The sequence below is a fragment of the Dermochelys coriacea genome, chromosome 9, assembly GCF_009764565.3.
Source record: "Dermochelys coriacea isolate rDerCor1 chromosome 9, rDerCor1.pri.v4, whole genome shotgun sequence".
NCBI classification, from domain to species: Eukaryota; Metazoa; Chordata; order Testudines; family Dermochelyidae; genus Dermochelys; species Dermochelys coriacea.
The window spans coordinates 65,869,259-65,893,648 of record NC_050076.1 but is presented as its reverse complement, the minus strand read 5'-3'; the positions used below and the strand labels follow the sequence as shown (position 1 = coordinate 65,893,648).

The following is a 24,390-nucleotide window of genomic DNA, read 5'->3' as shown; positions in this document are numbered from 1 at the left end:
ACATTTTAGAGAACAAAGGGGACACTGTTTCTCAGTGAAACAGGCAATTCATAGTACACAGCACATATTCTTTCTGTACAAAGTCGCATTTTGCCTCCTATACTGAAGTGCCTGTCACTTTGGTGTGAGTAAGCCATCACATGTGGCCAGGCAACAGAATTCAGCTTGCAGGCAGCCTGCGGGCTCTCTGGGATGATCACTTCACACAACACCCTCCCTCCCCCGCCCCCAGCCCACACACACTGCGGGGCTCCGATGAGGCTCTAAGCAAGGATGAGCCCTTTAAACTAAACGCAAACAGCGTGGCTCCAATGAAGCTCTGAGAAGGGATGAGCCCTTTAAACTAAACACGAACAGCCCAGCACAGCTGGGTTTCCCCCCACCCCTCACCGTGTGGCTCTAATCAAGCTCTCACTCACCAGAAGTGCCTTCTCCAGGGTCATGGTCTGGGAGCATGCTTTGGGAGTAGGGGGAGGCTATTGGCTCCAGTGTTAAGAATAATTTCTGGCTGGGGGGAAACAGATTCCCCACTTGCCACCTGTGCACTGTCCTCCTCCTCCTCTTCGTCCTCCAAAAACTCATCCTCCTCGCTCCGTGCTACTCCCCCCTTGCAGGTGTCCACGGACAGTGGTGGGGTAGTGGTGGCGTCACCCCCCATAATTGCATGCAGCTCACAGTAGAAGCGGCATGTATGGGGCTGTGATCCAAAGCGCCCGTTCACTTCCCTGGCTTTTTGGTATGCTTGCCTGAGCTCCTTGATTTTTCTATGACACTGCTCTGTGTGCCTGGAGTAGCCTCTTTCCGCATTGGCCTGGAGACTTTAGCAAATGTATTTGCGTTCCTTTTTTTGGAACGTAGTTCTGCCATAACAGATTAATCTCCCCAACGTGTGATGAGATCCAGTACCTCCCGTTTGGACCATGCTGGAGCTCGTCTGCGAATCTGGGACTGCGTAGTCTCTTGAGATGGTGGACTCTGCATGGTCGCCTGTGATGGTGGACTGTGCTGATGGTCACCTGTGATGGTGATGACCAAACAGGAAATTCAAAAGTTCCCGGGGCTTTTACTACCTACCTGGCTAGTGAATCGGAGTTCAGAGTGTTGTCCAGAGTGGTCACAAGGGAGCATTCTGGGATAGCTCCCGGAGGCCAATATCATCGAATTGCGTCCACGGTACCTGTAACCCGGAACTGCGATAGAAATCGGAGTAAAGAGCCCTTTAAATCGAAAAAACTGGTTTGGTCGTAGGGACGGAACCAGTTTTATTTCGAGGTAACTCGGCTAATTCCGAAATAACCGCATACTGTAGACCAGGCCAAACAGATTTATTTGGGGATAAGCTTTCGTGGGTAAAAAACCACTTCTTCAGATCCGTGAAAGTTTATACCTAAATGAATCTGTTAGTCTTTAAGATGCCCACTGGACTCCTTGTTGTTTTTGTGGATACTGACTAAAACGGCTACTCCCTGATACTTTGTCATTTAAGGATTTGATTCCCCAGTAGATACCCCTTTGGTATGGGATGGCATGATCTACACCTTTGCACGTGTTCTGTCTGTGGAAAGGGTTGGTAACACTCAGGAATAATGGATGGGGCAGTTTTACTCCACAAACTACATCCATTTCCCTGAAGAATATATGGAAATCCCCAGGTGGGGGAGCTGAACTCTGCACACCCGCACCTGAGACCTGCAACTGCCATTGACTCCAGTGTCTCAAGGTCAGGCCCCTAAGGCCTCATGTACAACTAGAGGACTCCAGCTGCACCCACAGGCAAATGCAGTGCAAATACAGTGCAAATACAGACATGCCTGCACCCAGGTCATGCAGTGCATCTGGCATATGCAATGTACCTTTTGCACATACAGCTGAGACATTGAACTGTCACACACAACCCCTTCCAGCCTCCTCTGCCCCACGCTGGGAGGAAGCTCAACCAATCAGAGGCTCTGCTTCATCTTTATGGCCCATACTGACCCAGACAAGATCGTTCCCAACCAATGAACGGCCTCCTTTTATCCTTCTCATCAATATCTGCTTCTCTCCAGTAGGTGGCGCACTGCTCGCTGCCGTCACACTCTATGGTCGCCATCCGGCGCTCTGGTTCGCCACTGTCACTCTATTGTTCCGCCCGAGTGTTTATTCTCTTCCGGTTCCGGGTCAGGTTCCTTCTTTCCTTGCCGTCGCTGGCAGGATGGTGAGAGGGGGTTGTCTTGGGTGTATCCGCCGCCATCCGCCGCGGGGACCGCCCGCCTGAGTCCGGGGCCGGGCCACATGCTTCGGGGAGCCGCTGTGGAGGGACCCGGCCGGGGCCGGGCCGGGGGGTCCCGCCGCGGCTCGGTCGTGTGGGTGGGGGCCCTGTCCGCTTTCGGGAGCCGGGTGCCAGGAGAGGCAGGAGGGGGTCGCTGGCCCCGGGGAGCGGAGCCGCCGCGGGCCTGTCTCCCCTCCATTAGCCGAGCCCGTGGGGGGCGGGCATGGGCCGGGGGCCCTCCCTCGCTACTGTGCTGGCTGCGCTGTTCGGGGCTGGGTGGCACCTCGCACCTTCCCTGCTGCGTCGGGGCAGTGGGATTGGTGGGCACCGCCTGCCTGTGCCGGGAGAGGGAGGCACTCGTATACTGGCTGTAATGCCAGTGGCCTGGGGAGAAAGGGGACAGGGAATATTGCTCATGCTTAGCCCTGCGTTGGATGCAATGCTTGGATGCCCTAGGCAGATGACATGGCAATTATTCTAATATGCTGACACTGTTCTTTGCTAGGTGAACGTCCCCAAAACCCGCAGGACTTACTGCAAGAAATGTGGCAAGCACCAGCCCCACAAAGTGACCCAGTACAAGAAGGGAAAGGACTCTCTCTATGCTCAGGGTAAGGGGCAGATCAGTGCATTTCTAGATTAATTTGCCAGTGGGAGGCAGGTATTACTCTGTGAGATATGCCACCAGTGTGCCCAATAATGGGGTTGTGATTACTGCTGGCAGTGGGATACCAGGAGGTTTGAATCCCAGCTGTGGGTAATGTATTGCTCCTGAGGTAGTTAGCACATGGGGTAATGGTGTGACTATGTGTGGAGAATTTGTTAGGTTTCATAACTGTTTAACAATCTATAGTGATTATGGGGTGGAGGCTCCTGGGATCCTTGGACATTCATGAGTTTCAACTGGTTGCCTGAATAGTTTTGTTTGTTCCCCATAGGAAAGAGGAGATATGATCGGAAGCAGAGTGGTTATGGTGGTCAGACAAAGCCTATCTTCCGTAAGAAGGTGAGCATGCTAAAGGAAAGAGGGCGTTGAAACCTTCTGGTAAATTTCATGTGCTCTGGTGAAGAGAGGTAATTCAGAGGACTCCGACACCCTCACATGATGTCTGTTGAGTAGAGACTCATAGCATGTGTAGGTAGCCTGGGGTAGGGATGTTGATGCTTGTTGGCATGGGTCTAGACTAGGTGCAGTGAGTGTAATATTGCTGAGGCTCGGCAACTTGTATTGATGACAGCTTTTGCCCTTTTGTGCCTGAATTAATTACTTTCCTCTGCTGCTCCTTGGCCAAATGGGAATTTTTTCCTCATGGTAGCAGTAGCATGCCTTTGTCTAGTGAGTGGGCACATCACACTTTTGGACTGGCCAATGTGTTTTGAATGACAGAAGGGAATGGCCGTCCCACTGACTTTTTTAAAGGGATATAATGGGGGTAGAAATTATACCCCTTTCACTTGCTCATGTTGCTGATACCTTAAATTGTTATGACTGAAAGAATTTAAAAAACCCATTGTCTATAAACAGTGTCAACACTAAGAGATTTACGATTATAACTATTTTGGTTAGGGATATGATTGTTGCTTTAAAAAAAAAAAGTTCTACAGTGCAGCAACTGTGTAGCCCAGGCCTAAGACTGTATGTTAAAGATGATCTGAGGGGGAAATCACGGCTTCATAGGTATAAAGGATGCCTGGAGAACTACCCTTCTTAAAAAAAAAAAAAAAAAAAAAAAAATAAGTAAATGCACGGGGAGATTTACTTTTGTTATAACCATAGAAATATCTGGAGTGTCATGTCTGGTTTTCTGTTTTTGCTGGAAGATTCATTAGATGTCTCTGATAATGGGGACTGGTGAACTCAGCGTATCAGTTTTCTGGTTCTCTCTCGCCTTCCAGGAAAAAGATTGGAATTTCTAATGTAATTTTAAAAAAAGCAAAATTACTCCCCATAACTTTTTTTCCAGGTCTTTATAACTAACAGAGGCACAACCCAGATGTTTTCATTTGCAGGTCATCTTTTACGATTGGTGGCTTTTCAGTATTGCTTGGGTCTATTACAGAGGTGGGCAAACTATGGGCCACATCCAACCCGCGGGACCATCCTGCCCGGCCCCTGAGCTCCTGGCCAGGGAGGCTAGCCCCTGGCCCCTCCCCTGCTATCCCTCCTCCTCTGCAGCTGAGTGGGCAGGCTTGTGCCTGCCCATCTCCCAGGCTTTCCGATAAGCCTGTCCTGCCGCTCTGAGTGGCATAGTAAGGGGGAGGGGAGGTTGGATAAGGGGCAGGAGGTCCTGGGGGGTAGTCAGGGGGTGGAGGTTTGGTGGGGAGGTTCTGGGGGGTTGGTGGGGTCCCAGGAGGTGGGAACAGGGAGCAGGGGGTTGGATAGGGGGTCCCGGGGGGGGGCAGTCGGGACATGGAGTGGGGTGGAGGGGTTGGATGGGGCAGGGGCCTGTCAGGAGGTGGAGGTGTGGATAGGGGTCAGGGCAGTTAGAGTACAGGGAGCGGGGGGATGGAATCCTGGGGGGTCCCGGCAGGGGGCGGTTGGGGACAAGGAGCAGGGGGGGTTGGATGTGTCGGGGATTCTGAGGGGGGTGGGAAGTGGGAGGGGGCGGATAGGGGGCAGGGGCCAGGCTGTTTGCAGAGGCACAGCCTTCCCTACCCGGCCCTCCATACCGTTTTGCAACCCCGATGCGGTCCTCGGGCCAAAAAGTTTGCGTCCCCCCAGTTTATTAGGAGCATAGGAAGAGACGTCGCAAAGTAACGGTAGCATACTGGCTGCATGGCACAGTTGGTGACTACCATATGGTTTGGAGTCCTTGTGTTACAAGCAGAAGGATGAGTGTGTTCAGTGTAGTTTCATGTCTGTCAGAACCATCATATAATCTGGCTTGCTTGGTAGTTTTGGAAACTATTATTTGAGTAGCCAGTGGTAAAGGAGTGCTGCTGGTTAGGATTACCAGTAATCTATAGGACCCAGACTAGAACCTGTGGATGGACAGAATATTGCAGCCCAGAACTGAAATGTGGTAACAGATCTGTGCTGGGAAACTGGTCCCATGGTTTTGTCAGCTCTGTGCTCTTCATTCCGAAGAGGAAGTTGAATTTGTTTCCCAGATTTCTTGTCTCCAAACTCCCAAGGCTGCTGGGTTTTTGTTCCCGAAAGGCCTTGGAGCACCTAACCTGCTTTGTACATGTCAGGAGGCGCTGTTTCTCTCTAGGGCTAAATGATGGCTGGCTTTGCCTGCTACTGGGAATATTCCATTCACTGTCTTTCTCTCTCCAGGCCAAGACCACGAAGAAGATTGTGCTGAGGCTTGAGTGTGTGGAGCCCAACTGCAGGTCCAAAAGAATGCTGGCCATTAAGAGGTGCAAGCACTTTGAGCTGGGAGGAGACAAGAAGAGAAAGGTATGTTTGTGCTGAGGGGTTTGTCGGTGAAAGTTAAGCTGTGGACTGAACACGGAGTACTTGTGGCACCTCAGAGACTAACACATTTATTTGAGCATAAGCTTTCGTGGGCTAAAGCGCACTTCATCAGATGCACGAAAGCTTATGCTCAAATAAATGTTAGTCTCTGAGGTGCCACAAGGACTCCTCGTTCTTTCTGCTGATACAGACTAACATGGCTACCACTCTGAAAGCTGTGGACTGTGTGGCCACTTCAGTGCTGAGCATGGTGAGAAAACTACACTTCCAGAGCTGGCCAGCAGATATTAGCCACCTCTAATATTAATGTAAAGATCCTGCTGCTCATTGGCTGTAACTGTTTAATGGAGAAACTAATGAGGATGCAGAGTTGGCTTTTGGCAGGGAGAGTAATGTTAGTCAGTGGATTTTCAGAATGACTGAGAGGGTGCCGTTTGAATAATGCTCCATAGAAGTCCCTGAGGCAAGTTGAAATGTTTGTGGTAGGGTTCTGTATTGCACATACTCAGTCAGTCTTTTCTCTCTTACAGGGCCAGGTGATCCAGTTTTAAACTCAATCTTGTTCATTGTTATGGAATCCATTAAAGTATGTGGAAAGAATCTGCTGCTCTTGTATATTTCCTTATTGCTAGGGACTTCTGGGTGTATCAAACTCAAATGGGAGCTGCCACTGGGAATAAAGTTCTCTGGGACTTGGAAATCTCACCAGTGGTTGAACATTTGCTTCTGTATGGGCTGATGCTGCCTAAAAAGAGGTATTAGAATAAATTCTGCCCGTAGCTGGAGAAACTTTTTTAATCCACACTCAAAGGTATCAACTCCTGGGAGGTTGCTCAGGGCCTACCACTCTGATGTACCAATGTGGTGTGGAAGCCCCATGTTGCTATTTTTCCAGGTCCTTTACTTCTACAAATGGGAGTAGAAGGTAGGGCTGTGTCTATGTATAAGACTCCATGGGACAGTCTAAACAGAAGTTGCACTGGTTACCCTTAATTGATTTAGTTAAATTAGTGCAAACTGTGATATATGACCACTTACCTGTTTTAAACCTGCTTCAGCAGTTTTGCTTCTTTCTGAAAATTTATGGCCACAAGCTAAACCACTTTAAGGCAGAGTTAAATTGATGTTTGTATACAAAGCTGCAGCAGTTTAACTAAATTGTATAAAATCTCACCTTTATTATAGTGATACAGTTTGTATGGACCAGGCCTTACCCTTTTCTTGTATTAAGTGATTTTAGAGGAAAGGGAGGGGGTGGGTAAGATCAGCTCATCCCCTAAGTGATGGTCCTAATGCATAGGGGAGGGCTGGCTTGGCTTTTACTGAGCCTACAGAAAAGCAGAGGCCTCATTCTTTATGCTACAGATGTATAGTGCTGGCCTCTTTTAGATCCCTCTTCTCCACAAGCACTAGTAGTAAACTGAAAATTATAGGGAGTAAATATACAAAGGCCCTTGTGGCAGGGTCTAGCTGCCCTAATACAAATGTAGAGATTTCACTATGACAGATTCACCTCCTCTTTCCAGTACCATTTTTAGGCAGCCATCATTTATTGCTGTTGATAGATGTGAACGTGCTGCTTGTAGCTCAGATGAGCAATGGGCTAAGCTTCATGTATTTAGCCCTTGGTCTGCTTCACCTTCTGTCTTGGAAAGGGAATGGCTCATTAGCCCATTCAGCTAGAAGCAAGTGTTTAAAATGTTTAGCCTGATCCCATCCTTGGGCATAGGCTTGAGAGAAACCTGGCTAGCTTTCTGTTTCACACCAGCACTTAACACCAACCCAGATTCCTTTACGTTAATAAAGCACAAAGCACTAAATCCATGTGTGAAGGTTACAGACTGCCGGCTAGCATTAAAAAGGTCAATGAGATCCATCAGAATAGGAATAGCAGGTGATGTTCTTTAGATACTGACCTACCTCAAAGGAGAGGAGCCCTCTGGTTTTCTTAAATCTAAACTGTATAGAGGATGCCAAGGAGCATCTGGCAGCATCTCTGTAAAATTCCATGTGATACATTACTGTTTTTTCCTGCCAAAGTTTAGTTTAGTATCTCTACTCACACACAAGTGAGATTCTTCATATGCAGCAACAGGAAGGTAGCTCTATTAAGTTTTAGTGTATATGCCTCTTTGAGCATAACTTACAGCATTAGGAGGGGAAACTCCTTCCATGTTTTGTAACAGAATAGTGTGTCAGCTATAGACTACTAAGGGGATGATTTTTTGACTGGAATTCAAAAGTATAGCTTTTATAACTAAGCTGTTGTTTGCAGCGGAGGTTTAGAGTGGCATCTTAAGCAAGTCGTTGATAGGATACAGGTTCCTGTAGCAATTTTGCATGCAAATTTAGCACCTTTAGGCCTGTTGAAATAATTGGTAGTATGTAATGCTGGATGAGAAGACAGTCTTTGATGGTGCACCTCCAAGAGAAGGAAGAAGTCAACAGCACCATCTGTTGAAGTGCTGTACTACAATTACCAAAGGTGTCTAGGAATAGATAAGCTTTAATTTTTTTTAGCAAGACTTGTGTACAATGTTCTTTATGTACAGGTGGCTTGGTGTGTGTGGACATGATTAGTTTCACAAGAGAATTAGCAAACCCACCGCTACAGAAATTTCAGATCACACTCAAGCTGAATGTAGGCTCAGTTCCACACATTACTACAAAAAGCCTCAACCCCCTCTAGGGTCTATTAAGGTGGACTGTACCACAAAGGAAGGAGATGGGGGGGGGGGGGAGGACAGAGCAAGCCCAACCCTGCCCTAATCAATTTCCTTTTACTGGCATCAGTCAAGGTCAGTGGGGAGGGGAGAAACCCCTGTAGCATGCCATCATCCTCTACCTATGGGTGGCTAATGATTAATCCATTTGCATCAAAAACTGTTTCTTTAGTCCAGAACCAGCAGTGGAACATATAGCTACTGGCACCAGGACAATCAGTAAGCTGCTGAATGCAGCTCGGTGACTGTCCTCTCCTGAAGAAACATGGATTAAAAAAACCCTAGAACAAAGTGAAAGCCATGTGAGTGGGAGATAAGACTACATGGATGCCCTTTAAAGGGAGACAGCCAGCAAGAAAGTGATAGCCTAAAAAGCACTGGCTTAAAACACTGAGTCACTACAGCAAGGTGAGAGCTACCTTAGGGAAAAGGGTGGGGGGAGGGAGGGAGTCTGAGGGTGGACTGTGTGTGTGTTTTTTTTTTGCAGCTGGTGTACATCAGTGACACTGGCCTGAGAGGAAGCTGTTAAGGCAGGAGGGGAGCGCTCTTCTCCTGAGTCCTGGCACCACTGAAGAACCTCACTAACATGGTATGTCCTTGCTCTGCATTTCCTCACCCACTACCAAGGCCATTAAGCCTTTACAGAAGGCTGACCCAGTCTAATTGACTACCTCAATCCTTTAGCCCCCAGGGAAAGGAAGGTTAGGTCACAAACTACATTGAGCAGGACTTAGATAGATCTAGCAGGGATATGTAAAGGTACCCTCTTCCCAGTAATTGCAACATAAGGATGGAGAGATTACAGTACTTTTTGCTGGATTAGCATTAATTTGGTAAAGTTCACCCATCACTGGGATGGGATCTTCAGCTCTTATTGCCCACAGATGTGGATGGGCAGGACTGGAGCAAGCTCTGGTGCCTGGGGAATTAGGCCACTATTGCATTATAAGATATCTGGAGATGGTATTTTGTTGATGTTCATGACAGGCTTCTGATCTGGGGAATCCCCAATCACCACCACCTTCAGCAGCACAGTACCCGTTGGGTTCACCTCAATGTTCAAGAACGAGACCCAGTTGTGTAGTCCCCAGTCCTCACTGGTGGGGAGGATCTGCTGGATGGAGCATGCAGGGTTGCATGCCAGGCCATTGCCAAGGAAAGAGGTAGAGAAGCTGCAGATCCTGGGTCCTCCAATCTCCTGCCGATTCAGCACAGCCACAGCATAGGCACCCCCTGACAGAGGCCGCTCCCAGAGCTCAAAGTTGTTATCCTGCCAAAAATGGAAACCCAACAAATGTTTGAGGGTGTAGGACTGACTCTACAGGTCCTAGTCATCCTCTTCCCAAGCAGGGAGGAATGTGAGACTTTGGTCTCTGTGGGCGGATGTTTCAAAACTACTCTCCCCAGTCTACTCTGAGGAAGGCAAGGGAGACTTATCACCCCCAGCAACCTAGTTTCATCTACAGTCTCACGCCTCTGAGACAAGAGGAAATCTCTTCCCCATTTCAGTGGCTCTAGCCCCTATCATACCTTGGTGATACGGTATCCTTGCTTGCCCCACGGGTCCTGGTTGATGGCAATCACATCTTTGTTCTGGAGCAGCCACTTGGCCTGGGGGCTGATATGACGTAGGTCATTGGACATGAGCAGTGGAGCTGCCATGATAGCCCACAATGCCATCTGAGTCAGCTGCTGGTCCCAGCTCAATCCAAAGTTGCCAATCACCAGCTGTAACAAGTGTAGAATGAGAATGGTAATACATGTGGTGTTAACATTTTCATCCTAGTTGGACAACCCAGAACCTGTCATCACCAGCTGGTAAGAGGAAGTGGGGCAAATGCCAAGTTCATGCAGCTATTTGGGGATCAGGAGCTGGAGGAGTTAGGCAACAAGTTATGGTGGAGGTAGAGGAAGATTGTTGTCTCCGACAGGATGACAGCTCTAGGGAGCACATGGCTTAATCTGAGGTCAAATACTTCTTAAGGAGTGGCTGCTAACTGGGTGCCCAGTTTTCACCTGTGGGGAGGTCTGAGTGATCAGCATTCTGAGAATTGGGCCCAGTGGGCCTCAGGCTGGACAACCAGAGCTAGTGCCCACTTAAGTAAGCCCAAGGCTTTCAGTTCAGAGTAGAACTGCTCTTAAATGGCTCCTGCTGAGCCTGAGCAATGCACACAGGTTACATTCCTCATCGCTGTGGATATCCTACCCCATCTTTGCATAGCCACCAGGCTGCCTGGTTTCCTGAGTCATGGGCCCCCTTTGATTAATTCATTGTGCTAGGACCACAACAGAGGGTTCTCTGCCCCCAGCGTATTTCCCCAGTCAGTTCCTTGCAAAGTTCCCTCTCGATTCCTGCTTTTGCTCTCAGGAATGGACTCCTCTTCCACAGTCTTGCATTGGTGCTGCCCCCCTCCCCCCACATTCTCTAGACAAGTAGAGGCCTCATGGTTGTTGCAGTGTAACAAGAGCTCAGGTGTTCTCACCATGTCAGGGTCATTCCAGCCCCCTGGCCCAGCAACATCCACAATGCTGTCTTGGTGTAAAGCAGTCCACTCCAGGATATTCTTAACACTGTTCCAAGCATCATAGATGTCACCAAAGTTCCTCCAGTGATTGCAGTAGTGTTTGATTTCTGTGTAATTAGGCTGCCAGAGGACAAAGAGCAAGAGGGTGCTCATAGAATATAGCTTGAGCATTTAGGATAAGGAGGCATAAAAGGATGGATGCACTGGGGAGAATCATAGATGAAAAAGATCCATAAGGTCATTCAGTCCATGTGCTGGGGCCAGTGCAGGATTGTTCCCTATGGTACATACTCTGGTACTTATTCCACTCTAGGGTGATGGAATTTCAACCACTTCCCTTGGGAGAACATACCATGGCCTCCTATGTCTTCCTAATTTTATTTAGCCTAATGCAGAGGTGAGCAAACTTTTTGGCCCAAGGGCCACATCTGGGTGGGGAAATTGCATGCAGGGCCATGAATGTAGGGATGGTGCAGGAGAGTGTGGGGTGTGGAGGGGGTGCGGTGTGCAGGGGGGCTCAGGGCAGGGGATTGGGGTGCAGCAGGGGTTTGGAGTGTGGGGTACAGAAGGGGTTTGGGGTGTGGACTCCAGCTCAGTGCCGCTTACCTGGAGCAGCTTTGGGGTGGCAGCAGTGCGCACCGGGGCCACGGCAGGCTGCCTGCCTGCCCACCTACCCTGGCCCCAGCTCTGTGCCGCTTCAGGAAGCGGCCGGCACCTGGGATGGGGGGGCAGAGGGCTCTGCGTGCAGCCCTTGCCTGTGGGTACCTCCCCCAAAGCTCCCATTGATCGCAGTTCCCCATTCCCAGCCAATGAGAGCTTTGTGGGAGGTACTCACAGGCAAGAGCAACACTGTGGAGCCCTCTGCTCCCCCTTTACCCCCCCCATACCCCAGGGGTGTGATACTGGCTGCTTCCTGGAGTGGCATGGGGCCCACGGCGCCACAGGGGTGGCAATCCCGCTGGTCGGGGGACTACTGTACTGTCAGACAAGATAACGGAATCCTCCTCTTAGGCCTCTGGGAAGCCCAGAGAGGAAGAACATCACAGCACCAGATCTGCACAAATCACTCCTATTCAGCAGCATAGCCAAATAGCCTTAGGATTCCTCCAATGCTGTGACAAGAGTAAAAGGATGCCCCAATAGACATGGGCAGCAGCCAAAGCTCTTCTGGCACATTAGTCCTCTGCCATAAATTCTTAGCTAGCTGAGACCCCCTTAACCCTCTGCTCAGTGCCCTTCATTCATCAACACTTCTTCCCTTCAGCCACTTTGGCTCCTTTGACATTCAGCCAGGATTCACGTAGATGCACTTGGGATGATTTCGCAAGTTAATTCATTTCCATAGTATTCTGAATCACCAATGTCTTCCCATCATGCATCACATCTGAGTAGGGCCAGTACCCTGGGGAAGGACTCCTTACCTTCTGCATGGGTCTCATGTAGAGAGGCCATTCACAAGAGTATACAATGCTTCTGCCAGTCTTATTGAGGGCCAGAGACATGTTCCTGTAACCTGAAGGAAGAGAACAGCAGCCTAGTTATATCACCTACTGGGGAAGAGGAAAACGGGAGGTTAACATAACTCAGTACCGTTGGGTCAAACGTCAGATCAAGACTCTTGTAAAACTGGGAGTGAGTTGTGATATTTCCCATGGTATTGATTGAAAGTCAGAACCCCAGCTAGAAAGGAATGGATTGTTATAGTCCAGCCAGACATCTGCAGTCCAATTGCCTGCCTTTCAGGAAGTTGGTGCAGGCAGGAAGAGGGAAGTAATGTGGCTTAGAGACAGAAAACTCAACAGACTCAGGGGAGCTGGGTTCCATTTCTGGCTCTGCTGCTGCCTCAGTTTCTCCTAAAAAATGGGGGTGATACTTTCTCCCTTTGTGAAGAGCTTCAAGATCTACTGATAAGTGTTATATAAGAGCTAGGTGTTATGAGAAGGTGTCTATTGCTTAGAGCAGAGGACTGGGCCTTGAGTCAGATACTGGTTTCAGCCACCACCTTGCCGTATGACCTAGGTTAAGGCAGCCATTACACTACTCTAAGATTCAATATACTCTTCTATAAAATGGGTATAATAATTACATACTGCTATATAATGGGGCTTCCTCCTACCTCACTGTACAATGAGTTCTAGTCTAGACAATTAGTATTAGGCAAACTCAGTTTTGCTTTTACAGACAGCTGCTATTTTAACTTCAAGAGGTGTTCTCCATGCCAAGAGCAGTTTGAGTAAAGCCAGCTGTGGCTAACAACTGCACAGCTCAGTAATGTGTTTTCCTTACCCTTATGAATCCCTAAGCCATTTGGATTCAGAGGATAATGTGTAAGCAGTAGGACGCAGCCAGCTGGGTGAGATTTCAGTATCACTACTCCTACTTTGTACCTAGTAGAGCCCTGTCCTATTTTGTCCTCTTTGATTTAAAGCATAGGCAGGGAAAGTTCCTTTGCTTTCCCACTTAAAACACTCCTGGGGTCACAGAGAATCTCTGCCAAGAACTTCCAGCTTCACTAACAACTGCCTAAAGGTGCTTTCCAGCTGTGGGCCGGGCACTTGCAGGCACTGAAGTTATTGTGTTAGACTAACCAGCTTGGACAGGATCCCCTGATCAGTTTGCTCTGAGGGAGCGCACAACCAGCTCCAGCTTGCCTGCTGCCAACCGCCACTGTTCTGAGCTGCCCTCTTCTTTTATGTGAGTCTACGATTTGTTAGACAGCATGCTTGCCTGGAGTTGGTTGCCTGTGTGTGGTGAGGGTCCACGACTGACTCCCCAGTGTAGACCAACACTGTAAACTGACAGTTTAGTAGTTTTCTATGCTAAGCTGCCTGAGTTCTGAAGTTGTATGTGCAGACACAGGGTTCCCTAGTTGGTTTTTCCCCCAGAGGTCTCTCGAGTCCCTTTGCTGCTAAGAGCCACAGGAAGTTCACTTTTGTGAGGTACAAGCTGATTAGAGGTTCAATGTCTGAAGTGCTTTGAGTCCCTCAGATGAAAGACTCTATTGAAGGGCTGAGCATTAGTAATGTTCACAGTTTGCTCTGTCACCTGCTGAGGCCCCCAGAGTGTTTCTGATCACCTCTCCTGGAGAGCCCCTCTCCCTCGAATGATTGCAGGCTCTGGGTCTGAGAAGGCTGCTCCCTCAAGCCATGCCTGCAGGTTTCAAGCTGTGAAAGACCCCAGGGCATCAAGCAATGGCAGGAGGCACTAGATGCAGTGGAGGCTCATTGTGTACACAAAGGGTGGCTGATGAATGGATAAAGTGAAGTCAGTGACCCATTCCTGAATCCCCAAGTTGAAGATGACCTGCAGCATGTATGCTTGGCCTGTCAGAGAAGCTTCCTTTTGGTTCCCCTAGGTTCTCAGATGGCACCCTTCCCTCCAACCCTCTCCCCCTCATAATCCCTGTGCCAGTGGATATGTTCAGTGAAGAGCTGCTCTTTTGAACCTGTCTCAGGTCGGAGACAGTGTCGACTAGAAAGCATTCCCCTCCCATGGAATGTCTACAGTTGGCACATACCTTCTGCCAGCTGGTCCAGTGTGCTGTAGTTACAGCCATCGAACTTCAGCAGGTCCACACCCCAGTCGGCAAAGGTTTGGGCATCAAGGTCATAGTAGCCATAACTGCCAGGGAAGCCAGCGCAGGTTTTGTTTCCAACATCCCCATAAATCCCCAGCTTCAGACCTTTGGAATGGACCTGAGGGGATAGACAGACATACAATGAAAGCCAACAGCCATGGGGCAGAGAGAAACGGTGCACAGTGGGAGAACAAGAAAGAAGTGAAAGTCCCTTGCACTACCTTAACCACATAGCTGCTGAGTGAATTTCCCACTCCTCCAAGAACAGGTCCTTTCAAGAGAGAATCACTGCCCAGAAACCTAGGATCCCACTTTCACTGTCAATATAATTCACAGTCCTAGAGGAACATGTGAATGAGAACCAAACCTCCTTCCCAGCCCAGGGGCTAGGATCCTCTTAAGGATTAGTTCAGGGGTTAGAGCCCAGGGTTAGAAACCCATGTATAGAATTTGCTAGGCAGCCAATCTGAAGATCATCAATCATAAACCTTCCAATATATCAAGCAAAAGAGTAAGTTTTTGTAAGTCAGAGAAAGTCCCCTGCCATCTCTCTATTTAAGTGAGGCACCCGCTAGAGCTCTTACTGTAAGCATTGGTCCAAATGGCCTGAACTAGAGGAAGGATGAAGATCCCATGACTGGGGATTTAGGTACTATCTCCCTCTATACACTCACGTAGTCTGCCAGTTTGCGGATCCCACTGGGGAAGCGTTCTGGGTCAGGTTGGAGCCTGTCCTGGTCATCTCGGGTCAGAGACATCCAGCAGTCGTCAATACAGACATACTCATAGCCTACATCCTTCCAGCCATCTGACACCATCAGGTCAGCCATCTGCATAAACAGCTGCTCACTGAGGGACACAAAAACCAGGGTGTCAAAGGGATCCCAGTACCATGATGGTTAGTCAAAACAGGGTGTTAAGATTTATTATGTTGTGCTAAATCTTAAAAACAGTCAGGAGATCTTTTAGCCACATGGTTTCTACCTGTATAGCTACTTCCTAGGAAGGACACAGAGATGCTACAGTACAGTATAAATACATCACTTGGATTAAAGACAATACTACAAACACCTAATATTTGTAAAGTGTTTTTCATGCAGAGATTTCAAGGCACTTTACACAAATGGGTCAAAGTCCGCTAGTGGGATATCCACATTAATGTGGTAACGTTTGCCTGGGGAAAACCCAGCCAAAGGCCCATCTTAAAGATCTGAATGGGACACTGGCCAATCCCAATGCCAAGCAGAGGGTTTGTTTCCAGTCCAGGAGGAGATCACACACTCCCTTCCCCATCAAGATTGCTAAACCTTTTACCGACCAAGGTTCTGGTTGCTGCCTGTACTGCAAAACAACATGGTTATTGCAGATGCGGAGAGAAAAAAGATGTCTCGGAGTGCAAATGAGATTGGACTGGATGTATTTTAAACCATGTCCCAGATTTGTGCTAAAGTCTTGGCCATAGCTGTATTTAGAGACAACGGCATTGTCCCTGGATTCCCTGCCCAGTCCCTTTGCCGAGCAGGTTTAGAAGTGACCCTAATCCTCTGACTGCCAGGAGGGGAAAATGGGGTGGATCGCTCTATAATTGCCCCGTTCTGTACATCCCCCCTGGTACGGGCCACTGCTGGAGCCAGGATATCGGGCAAGTTAGACCACGGTTTGATCCACTAGGGCAGCTCTTGAGGTCAGATGGGCCCTTAGGGAGAAGCGAGGCTTCCCCAGGTCCCTGTGCTCTGCAGGCACAATTACAGCGGCTCTTTGTTCCTTGTAATTAAGTCTGCGGAAAAGGGAACCAGAAGGTGAGCAAGTCACGCTCTCCTCATTTGCGTCAGAGCCGCAAGGTTCAGTTCCCAAGCACGCGACCGCTCTCCTCCCACCAAATCCCCACCCCACCGCCGCAGCGTCCCGCGGCTCCGAATCCAACCCCGGCAGTGTTCACACGGGGCTGTGGCTCCCGCCCCTCGCCCCCCCCGGCCGAGGGCGGAGCGCAGCTGACGGCAGGGCGGCCAGAGGCGGCCCCGGCGCCCCCCGCCCGGTACCTGATACAGGAGAGCGGCTCGCGGGCGCAGTCGGTGCTGCACAGGAAGCGCTCCCAGTGCAGCCAGCCCATGGTGGGGGTCCGGGCCAGCCCATTCTCCAGCGCCCCGGCCCGCCCGCCCCAGGCCAGCAGGGCCAGAGCCCAGGCCAGCGGAGCCCCCCGCCAGCTTCCCGCACCCGAGCCCATCGGCAGCGGGGACCCTCACTGAGAGCCGCACGCGCCGGCCTGCCAACCTAACCCCGGACGGGCACTCCGGCTGGCCAATCCCGGTCGGCCGCCCTCACAGCTCAACCAATGAGAGCACGTAAATCTGCACGATGCCGCCCATCCAGCAGGGTAAGTCCGGTCCCAACCCGGAAGCGGCGCAGGAGGCAGAGGTTGTCGTGTGATTGGAGTGAAGGGGGGCTGTCATGTGACATGGGTGCAGGCGCCGGGTGATGGCCTCTCATATTTGCCAGTGTCTCTCAGAGGGACTGAGGTGACCCTTCCCCTCCCCCTGCCCCTCTCCCTCGGGTGGCAGGGGTGGGAGGTGCCTCCCTTTCCATGACCAGGGCTGGGTCTTGGTGCTGCCCAGCCCTAGGGCCCTTTGCTACAACATGGCCATGGGTGAAGCGAGGTCCTCCACACTGCTAGCCCCTGCCCTGGCCTGGCAAGAGGGCAGTTCAGTCCCTAGGGCCCAGTCCTATTTTAACCTGTGTCCTGAGGCTGCCCCTACAGGCCCGGTTCCTGCAGTGTTGCTAACTCATGGTTTTATTTTAAGTCTTGTGATAGCGGGACTTTTCTTTAAACCTGTAGCTGCTGGAATCAGGAGATGACATGAGAATCTCAGTTTCCATTTACCATATATATATATATATATATATATATATATATATATATATATATATAAATTGAAGTGTCTCGTCTTCAGAGTTGCTGAAAAAAGCATGAAACTGTCAAGTGGCTGCACCCTAAAGGCTCTGGAATCAGAAAACAAATAAAAAGAATCTAAAATATATTATTTTTAAAAAATAATCTCATGATTTTCTGGGATTTGACTCATGAATTTTGAATGTTGGGGGTTGGCCATACAGAATCCCATACTCCCATTGAGTTAAATAATACAGTATTGCCCAAAATCATGAGTCAGGCCCCTCAACAATCATAAGATTAAAAAAAAAAAAAGGTGGGTTATTTTTCTTTGCCTTCTGGTTTCCAAATGAAAGCTAAGACTCCCAGGTCTAGGAGATGGGGGTCTTAAAAAAACAGTAAATGTCACATGACTTGCAATACAATCATGAGCGCTGGCAACGCTACCTCTGCTAACTCTGGTGCAGTGGATCTGTTACTGGAAAATTTTACAGAATTTTCTAGTGTAGAAACACCCAAGTTAATATGGATAGGAGCAAGCTCAGGCCTCAAGTTGCTAAGAGGGGAAGGATAAGGTTAGGATAATGGGCTTTGGAATCAGGAGGGTTAAGAACTACTCTGGCCTCCACTGTTGTCTTGTTTTGGGCAAGTCATGTAACTTCTGTTGCTTCAGTTTCCTTATATGCAAAATGATGATGACCTATCTCAGTGAGGGAAAGCACTTTCAGACCTGTGGATGGAAGGGACTAGAGAAGGGCAATGCACTAGGGTTGTCAACAGTCCTTATTACAAGGGACATCCCTTATTTTTTTATCTCTATACAACAAGATTGGGAGTTGCCGAGTGCTGCAAAAAGCAGCAAGAAATATCCCTTGTGAATGTAGGTGAGTACTGATTAATTATTATTAATTATTACTGTAATTAATAATAATAATAATAATATTGGGAGAAGGAGTGGAGCGGGGTGCTAAGAAAACAGTCCCTTATTTTTGAAATGCAATGTTGGCAACCCTACAATTTACTAGTACCAGTTGTGGTGATGGCTTTTGTGATGAGGAAACAGGCTGAGAACCATTGGCAGGGGCAGTCGATAGGCATCAGATGGTAATAACTGGAGCTGGATAATTCGTTTGAATAATATCACAGAACTCAGTTACTTGAAAAATATTATTTGACAAGCTGTGGTAGCAAGTTTTCAGTCACTCCTAGCTTGTGCTGATTCAAACTGGCAACCTAATGGGGGAGGGCTACATACCACATCTTCAGTCCTGTAAGCCACCTTCTCCCTTTTCTATAGGAAGCCTTACTCAGTCTATGGGGTATGTCTTTGCTGCGGTCAGAGTGTGTGATTGCTTCTCAAGTGGATATACCCACTAGCTGCAGTCTTGCTCACTCATGGAACACTGGAGCTGCAGCAGTGTGAGCTTCAGCACAGATAGTACAAACCTGCCCAGAACACTTGAAGAAAAGGAGTACTTGTGGCACCTTAGAGACTAACAACACTTTTTTTTTTAACTAACACCACAACACTTGGTAATTGCTTGCAGATTAAAGCTGCAGTCACACCCTGTGATTACAGCATAGTCGTACACTAGCTGTAAGCAGCTAATGGGTTTAGGAGGTACTACCCTTTCCTTGCGGACCACCACAGAGGCAAGCTCCATCTGAAGGGACTTTTTGTGGTGCAGTAGCATTGAGATGAACAGTTGGGGATGTGCATGTCATGGACATTGCTGAGCACTTTCATGTTGCCCTACTTAGTGCCCTACTTTTGCCCTCCTTTTTTCCCTCACTGCCCCTGTATTTGTGATAGCACTGGGTTTTGGAAGCTGCCAAAGGGTTTGCTTGGCAGGAGCATACCCCGGCCACTTGCATCTGTAATGTTTGCCTCGGCATGTCATGATGCTGCCTCTGCTGGTGTGGCCCTGGCTGCAACAAAAGCATCTGTGCTGCTTGGGTCACCATGGCCACACAGCTGGTGGTTACTCAGAACCATCCTGGCCTCTGACTGTTCTGTGTTCAGAAGGGGCTTTGTAGGGTGGGTGAAGCAGGGAGAAGAGGGAACTGTCAAGCAAGCCCTGATTTCAAGAATTCAGCGCCACCTGGGGAGCTGTTCTGCCTCACTGTAGGGCTCCTGCACAAGCAAACCTTTTGACCTAGAAGCCTTGCTTGTCCTGGATCCATCTGTATATTCTCCACCAATGTCATAGGCCAGATCACTTCCACATTCTGGTATGTGCAGCCCCAAACCAGTTGTGCTCAAGATTTCAATTCCTGCTTTTACGGCAGGTTTAGAACTTTTCTTCCACATTTGGGCTTAGCTAGCACAGCTCTTTGCACCACACAGGCTATTGCAGGAATCTGCCCCAGCAGGACAGCAAAGAATCTTGCCTGGGAACACCCTCTTAGGAGTTGTGTTTAGGGATATATTGGACTTTAAACTCAAAACTGGATCTGTACCATAAAAGTCAGACCTCATGAGCAGAAATTCTTTTAGAGTACAGAGATTTTGTTTTCATCTCTACTGTTCCATTTGTTAGGACCTACAAAAACATAATACCTTGTGCTGACCCCACAGCAGGTAGCTAATAAGATCTAAGATCTCTGCTCTTTCCTACTTAATGCTCTGGCTTCAGAAACAGTCACAAGCAGATGAAGAAATACTGCAGTGTGCATTCATTCAGCCACCAACTTTCCCCTTCCTACTCACCCCTCAGGATTCTTCCCTCCCTCCCCTTCATGAATATCTTCACCTCCCCTACAGCTTTCTTCCTCTATTGCTGCTGTCTTTTCTTATCCCTACTTCTCCTCTTTTCCCTATCTATCCTGTGTCCTCCTCCTCCAAAGGGTTTTGCTAGTTTCAGCTCAGCCATGTACATCTGGCACCTTGAGGACCAAAGTGAGTAAGTGAGAACCCTAGTTGAGCCAGAGGGAGTGTTCAAAATCAGCAAGGGAAGAGGGTGGACTTTACTATTCATTAAGCAGTATTTTATTGTTATCCATATTTCTAGGGTGCCAATCCCAGTGGTGTCTGGGAGCTGTTACTTATATGCATTTAGATGTAGATCAGTTCCCCCCGAGGAAGAGGAACAAAGATCACAACCATTTGCCATAGATTAAAGCTGTTTACTTAAAAGTACAGTAATTAAATCCAGGTTGGTTATATCCCAAATCCCCAGTTAGGGTGTTTCCCTGCTCACTTCCTAATGGATGTTTACTGAAAGAAATGAATCCTGCATTCGGTCCTATATTTGGTTAGACTTGCCTATCCTGGTTTACAGTGGCAGCAGATTCCACAATCAGGTTCCCTCTGCAGAGAACATCTGCCACCCACCTCCACAAGTTCAATCCTGGACTATGTCCAGCTTAGTTCCGCCATGCCCTGGTGGTGTAGAAGCGTGAGGTCTCTCTGCAATAGCCCGGCCCTACGCCATGTAGGGCGTTGAGGCTAAGAATCAGGTTTGTGGAATGGGTCTGGCATTGGGTAAGTAGCCACTGGAGGGGCAGAATATGGGTGTGATCCACCTGCTTGTGGTATGGAGAGTGGCAGGTGTACCAATGTCAGTCATGGAGAATGCTGATGCAGGAGAGAACAGAGACCTCTCTAGAGCTGAGATTTGTGCTTAGCTCAGAATTAACACTATGAAGAGCCAGCCTGGCAAAACAGAGACAGAAAAATGCTGGTGGGGGAGAAAAAAAGTTATTTCCAAATTTTGAAGAGTACCAGGGTTACAAAGGGTTAAACAACTAAACCAATAGCAAGCATGGCCCATCTGTGTCCTTGTGGAGACCTGTCTGTGTACGAACCATAACACACACTGTGAGTCAGCTGGCAGCTGTCACCTCCGTTCATGTCCTCAAAGCTAAGCACAGCAGAAAGGGATGCCTTTCCTATGTAGAACCGGCCTGTTCCTGAAAGCTACAGAGTGCCCACTGAGGATGCTCAGCACCTTGACAGGTTGGACCAAAATGTAGATCCTGCTCCTGCTCCAACTGACATCATCAGCAAAGTTCCCAGTGACCTCACTGTGAGCAGGGATTCTGATCCTGGTAAAGTCAACTGCACAATTCCCATTGACTTCAATGGGACAAGACTTTATCCTTTACAGTGCTGTTTCTGATAGAAAAGAGTCTGAGCAAAGGCAGTTGCATCCAGCACTGTGGCTTGTTGGACGAGGCTTTTTCAGAAGTGCTTGCTGGAGGAGCACTAATAATTTCTTTGGTGGGGGAGCTAACACTGGCTCCGCAGACTCTTGGTTATGATTATTTATTGTTTGGACTGCAGTACAGATTGCAAAGTGATTCCGGGAAAGCATATTGTGGAGCAACATAGATTACTTGTAATGGAGTTCTGGGTGAAAAGGCTAGTGCAGGACAAGTTGTGGAACAAAGGACAAAGTGGCAGAGACTCCTGGATAGTCTGAGGTTTAAGGATGAAGTTCTATGGAGGTTGGACAACAACCAAACCAACCACAATGATACCAACACGATTTGGGGGAAAATATCCAAACACATTACAGAAAGGGCAAATGCTGGCTGTGCGCAAATGAAAGAAGGGAAATTCCATGGCCAGGAGACATAGTGCTGGTCCAGTGATGTGCAGAAGGCAGTAACAAAGAAGGAGGAAAAGTTTAAGCAATGGCAGAAAGTAAGAAGAGCAGGAAGTGGTGAGGAATACAAGTGGGAGGAAAAGGCAAAAAGAGCTGTTGCAGAAGCCAAGGGCCAAGCACTTAAAGCCTTATATGCAGGGCTACTTATTCAGGAAGTGGGGAAAGTAATATATGCATTAGCCAAGACTGGGCAAAGAAGCATAGAGGACTTGAGAGCCATGAAGTGTGTCAAAAACAAAAACAGAAGAGCACTGGTGGAAGCCAGTGAAATCATTAGGAGGTGACAGCAGTTTTATGAGAAATTACTCAATGAAGAGAATCTGAGGAAACCATTGAGGGAAGTATGCACAAGCAACGATCTTGGACAACTTATCACTGAGGTGGAGGCTCAGACAGCACTACCAATTATGAAACACAGGAAGGCAGTGGGACCAATTGAGGCATTTAAAGGATTAGGCCATGAGGGAAAGGGAATTCTCAGCAATAAAATTATGCCATATAAGACCATGAGTAGGTCAGCCGTGAAGCCTGGGTCAAAATGATGGCTAGTGAGGAAGAAAGAACTGTGCAAGAAAACAATGGGACAGTATTGGACAGCATGATAGGCAGTGGTCTCAGCAGACCATATGTTGCTTCTGTTGTTAGTGGGCTAAGCACATCTTAACATAGACTCATAGACTTTAAGGTCAGAAGGGACCATCATGATCATCTAGTCTGGCCTCCTGCATGTCACAGGCCACAGAAACTAACCCACCTATTCCTGTATAGACCCCTAACCTCTGGCTGAGTTACTGAAGTCCTCAAACCATGGTTTAAAGACTTCAAGTTACAGAGAATCCATCATTTACTCTAGTTCAAACCAGCAAGTAACTCGTGTCCCACGCTGCAGAGGAAGGCGAAAAAACCCCCCAGGGTCTCTGCCAATCTGACCCAGGGGAAACTTCCTTCCTGACCCCAAATATGGTGATCAGTTAGACCCTGCACATGGGGGCAAGAACCCCCAGCCAGACACCTGGGAAAGAATTCTCTGTAGTAACTCAGAGCACTCCCCATCTAGTGTCACATCACCTGCCTTTGGAGAGAGCAGTCCTCTCTGGATTTGACTAACCTAAATCATTTTGTGTTATCTGCAAAATTTTGCTCCCTCACTGCTCACCGTCCCCATTCCAAATCATTAATATATTACACATGGGACCCATTATGGGACCTTAAGACACGCACTGTTAACCTTCTGCCACAATGAAAATCAGCCACTTATTCCCACTCTGTTTCCTATCTCTTACCCAGTTTTTTTGATCCAGGACAATACTTGCCTCCCACCCCATGACCACTTCGTTTTTTCAGTAGCCTTTAATTGAGGGACTTTGTCACCAAAGGCCCTTTCACCCTTTCAAAGTCTAAATACATTAAGCCAGCTGGTTCTCCATTATCCCTGACTTCATTGACACACACAAAGAATTCTAATAGATTAGCAAGACACGACTTCCCTAGGCAGAAACTGGGCAGGTGAGACCCCATCAAGGTCTGCATCATTGCAACCAAATGACCAGGTACAGATGTAAGGTTCCCTGGCCTGGAATTCCCCAGCCCACACAAGATGGAGAAAACAGACCAAAAATCCAGGAGTACATGAATGATGTTCTCTTCTCACAGAAGCACAGGAGAGTTCTCATCGCTGAAATCCCACAGGCAGTCCCAGGAACCGTCCACAAGCCAGGGCTTGAGCACAGGAGGGTGGGGGGATGTGTAAAGTAAACACCTCCTCTTGCTCAGTTTTCACTGATTTTTAGTGGGGCCTTATCCCCGGAGACACTGAGCAGACACTTGGGCCCAGATCCTCAAAAGTATTTAGGCTCCTCACTTCTTTTGATTTCGGTGGAAGTTAGGAGTGTAAATCCCTTTGAGGATCTGTGCTTTCCTCCTTAAGAAGGTGCGTCGATCCTTGGTTCAGGTGAGCTTCTTTTATGTTCCGAAGTAGCCAAAGCTGTGATGTGAGGGGTGGTTTTAGGACTGGGAGTTTCTGAACACTTGTAACCGTTTTGATAGAAGCCTGGGGAAGAATCAGTGTGGCTGGGAAGTGGGAGACAGGGGCTCTCTAGTGTCCTGTGATTTATAAGGTGTGCTTTGCTTTCACCAACTTGTGCCCCTGCTCAGGAGCAAATGTGTGGGACACAGTGTCCCTTCCCAGCTAGGACATCACCCACTACTGGAGTCCACACCTCCCTCACTGCTTGAAAACCACGATATTGCAGTTGGCTGTGCAGGTGCGGAGATACTGCAATGAGAATGGCCACTGGGGTGCAAGAGCCCTGATATCACAGGAGCCCTGAGAGCCTCTGTCAACTCTTGACCTTGTGCTTGTATGACCTGAATGCCTCAGTGTCTGTGGTATCTGG

General features: G+C 48.5%; 2 protein-coding genes across 4 annotated transcripts; one reads left to right on the top strand and one right to left on the bottom strand.

Annotated features, from left to right (window-relative positions):
* Nucleotides 1–2,114: 2,114 nt before the first annotated feature.
* RPL36A (ribosomal protein L36a) lies at nt 2,115–6,272 on the top strand. 2 transcript variants are annotated; one of them, XM_038415853.2, is made up of 5 exons: nt 2,115–2,197; nt 2,757–2,862; nt 3,190–3,257; nt 5,532–5,654; nt 6,203–6,272. In XM_038415853.2, exons 1-5 carry the CDS (start codon nt 2,195–2,197, stop codon nt 6,221–6,223), a joined length of 321 nt encoding a protein of 106 aa, XP_038271781.1. In that variant the 5' UTR covers nt 2,115–2,194; the 3' UTR covers nt 6,224–6,272. The 2 variants fall into 2 exon arrangements, with proteins under 2 accessions (XP_038271781.1, XP_038271780.1); XM_038415852.1 differs by lacking the exon at nt 2,115–2,197 and adding an exon at nt 2,260–2,349.
* A 1,888-nt stretch (nt 6,273–8,160) lies between these two features.
* GLA (galactosidase alpha) lies at nt 8,161–16,814 on the bottom strand. 2 transcript variants are annotated; one of them, XM_038415850.2, is made up of 7 exons: nt 16,537–16,814; nt 15,172–15,346; nt 14,438–14,615; nt 12,342–12,433; nt 10,879–11,040; nt 9,926–10,123; nt 8,161–9,665 (listed from the first exon to the last, which is right to left on the bottom strand). In XM_038415850.2, the coding sequence occupies exons 1-7, from the start codon at nt 16,719–16,721 to the stop codon at nt 9,339–9,341; spliced, it is 1,317 nt and encodes a 438-aa protein (XP_038271778.1). In that variant the 5' UTR covers nt 16,722–16,814; the 3' UTR covers nt 8,161–9,338. The 2 variants fall into 2 exon arrangements, with proteins under 2 accessions (XP_038271778.1, XP_038271779.1); XM_038415851.2 differs by lacking the exon at nt 10,879–11,040 and having other exon boundaries at nt 16,537–16,765.
* Nucleotides 16,815–24,390: the final 7,576 nt, after the last annotated feature.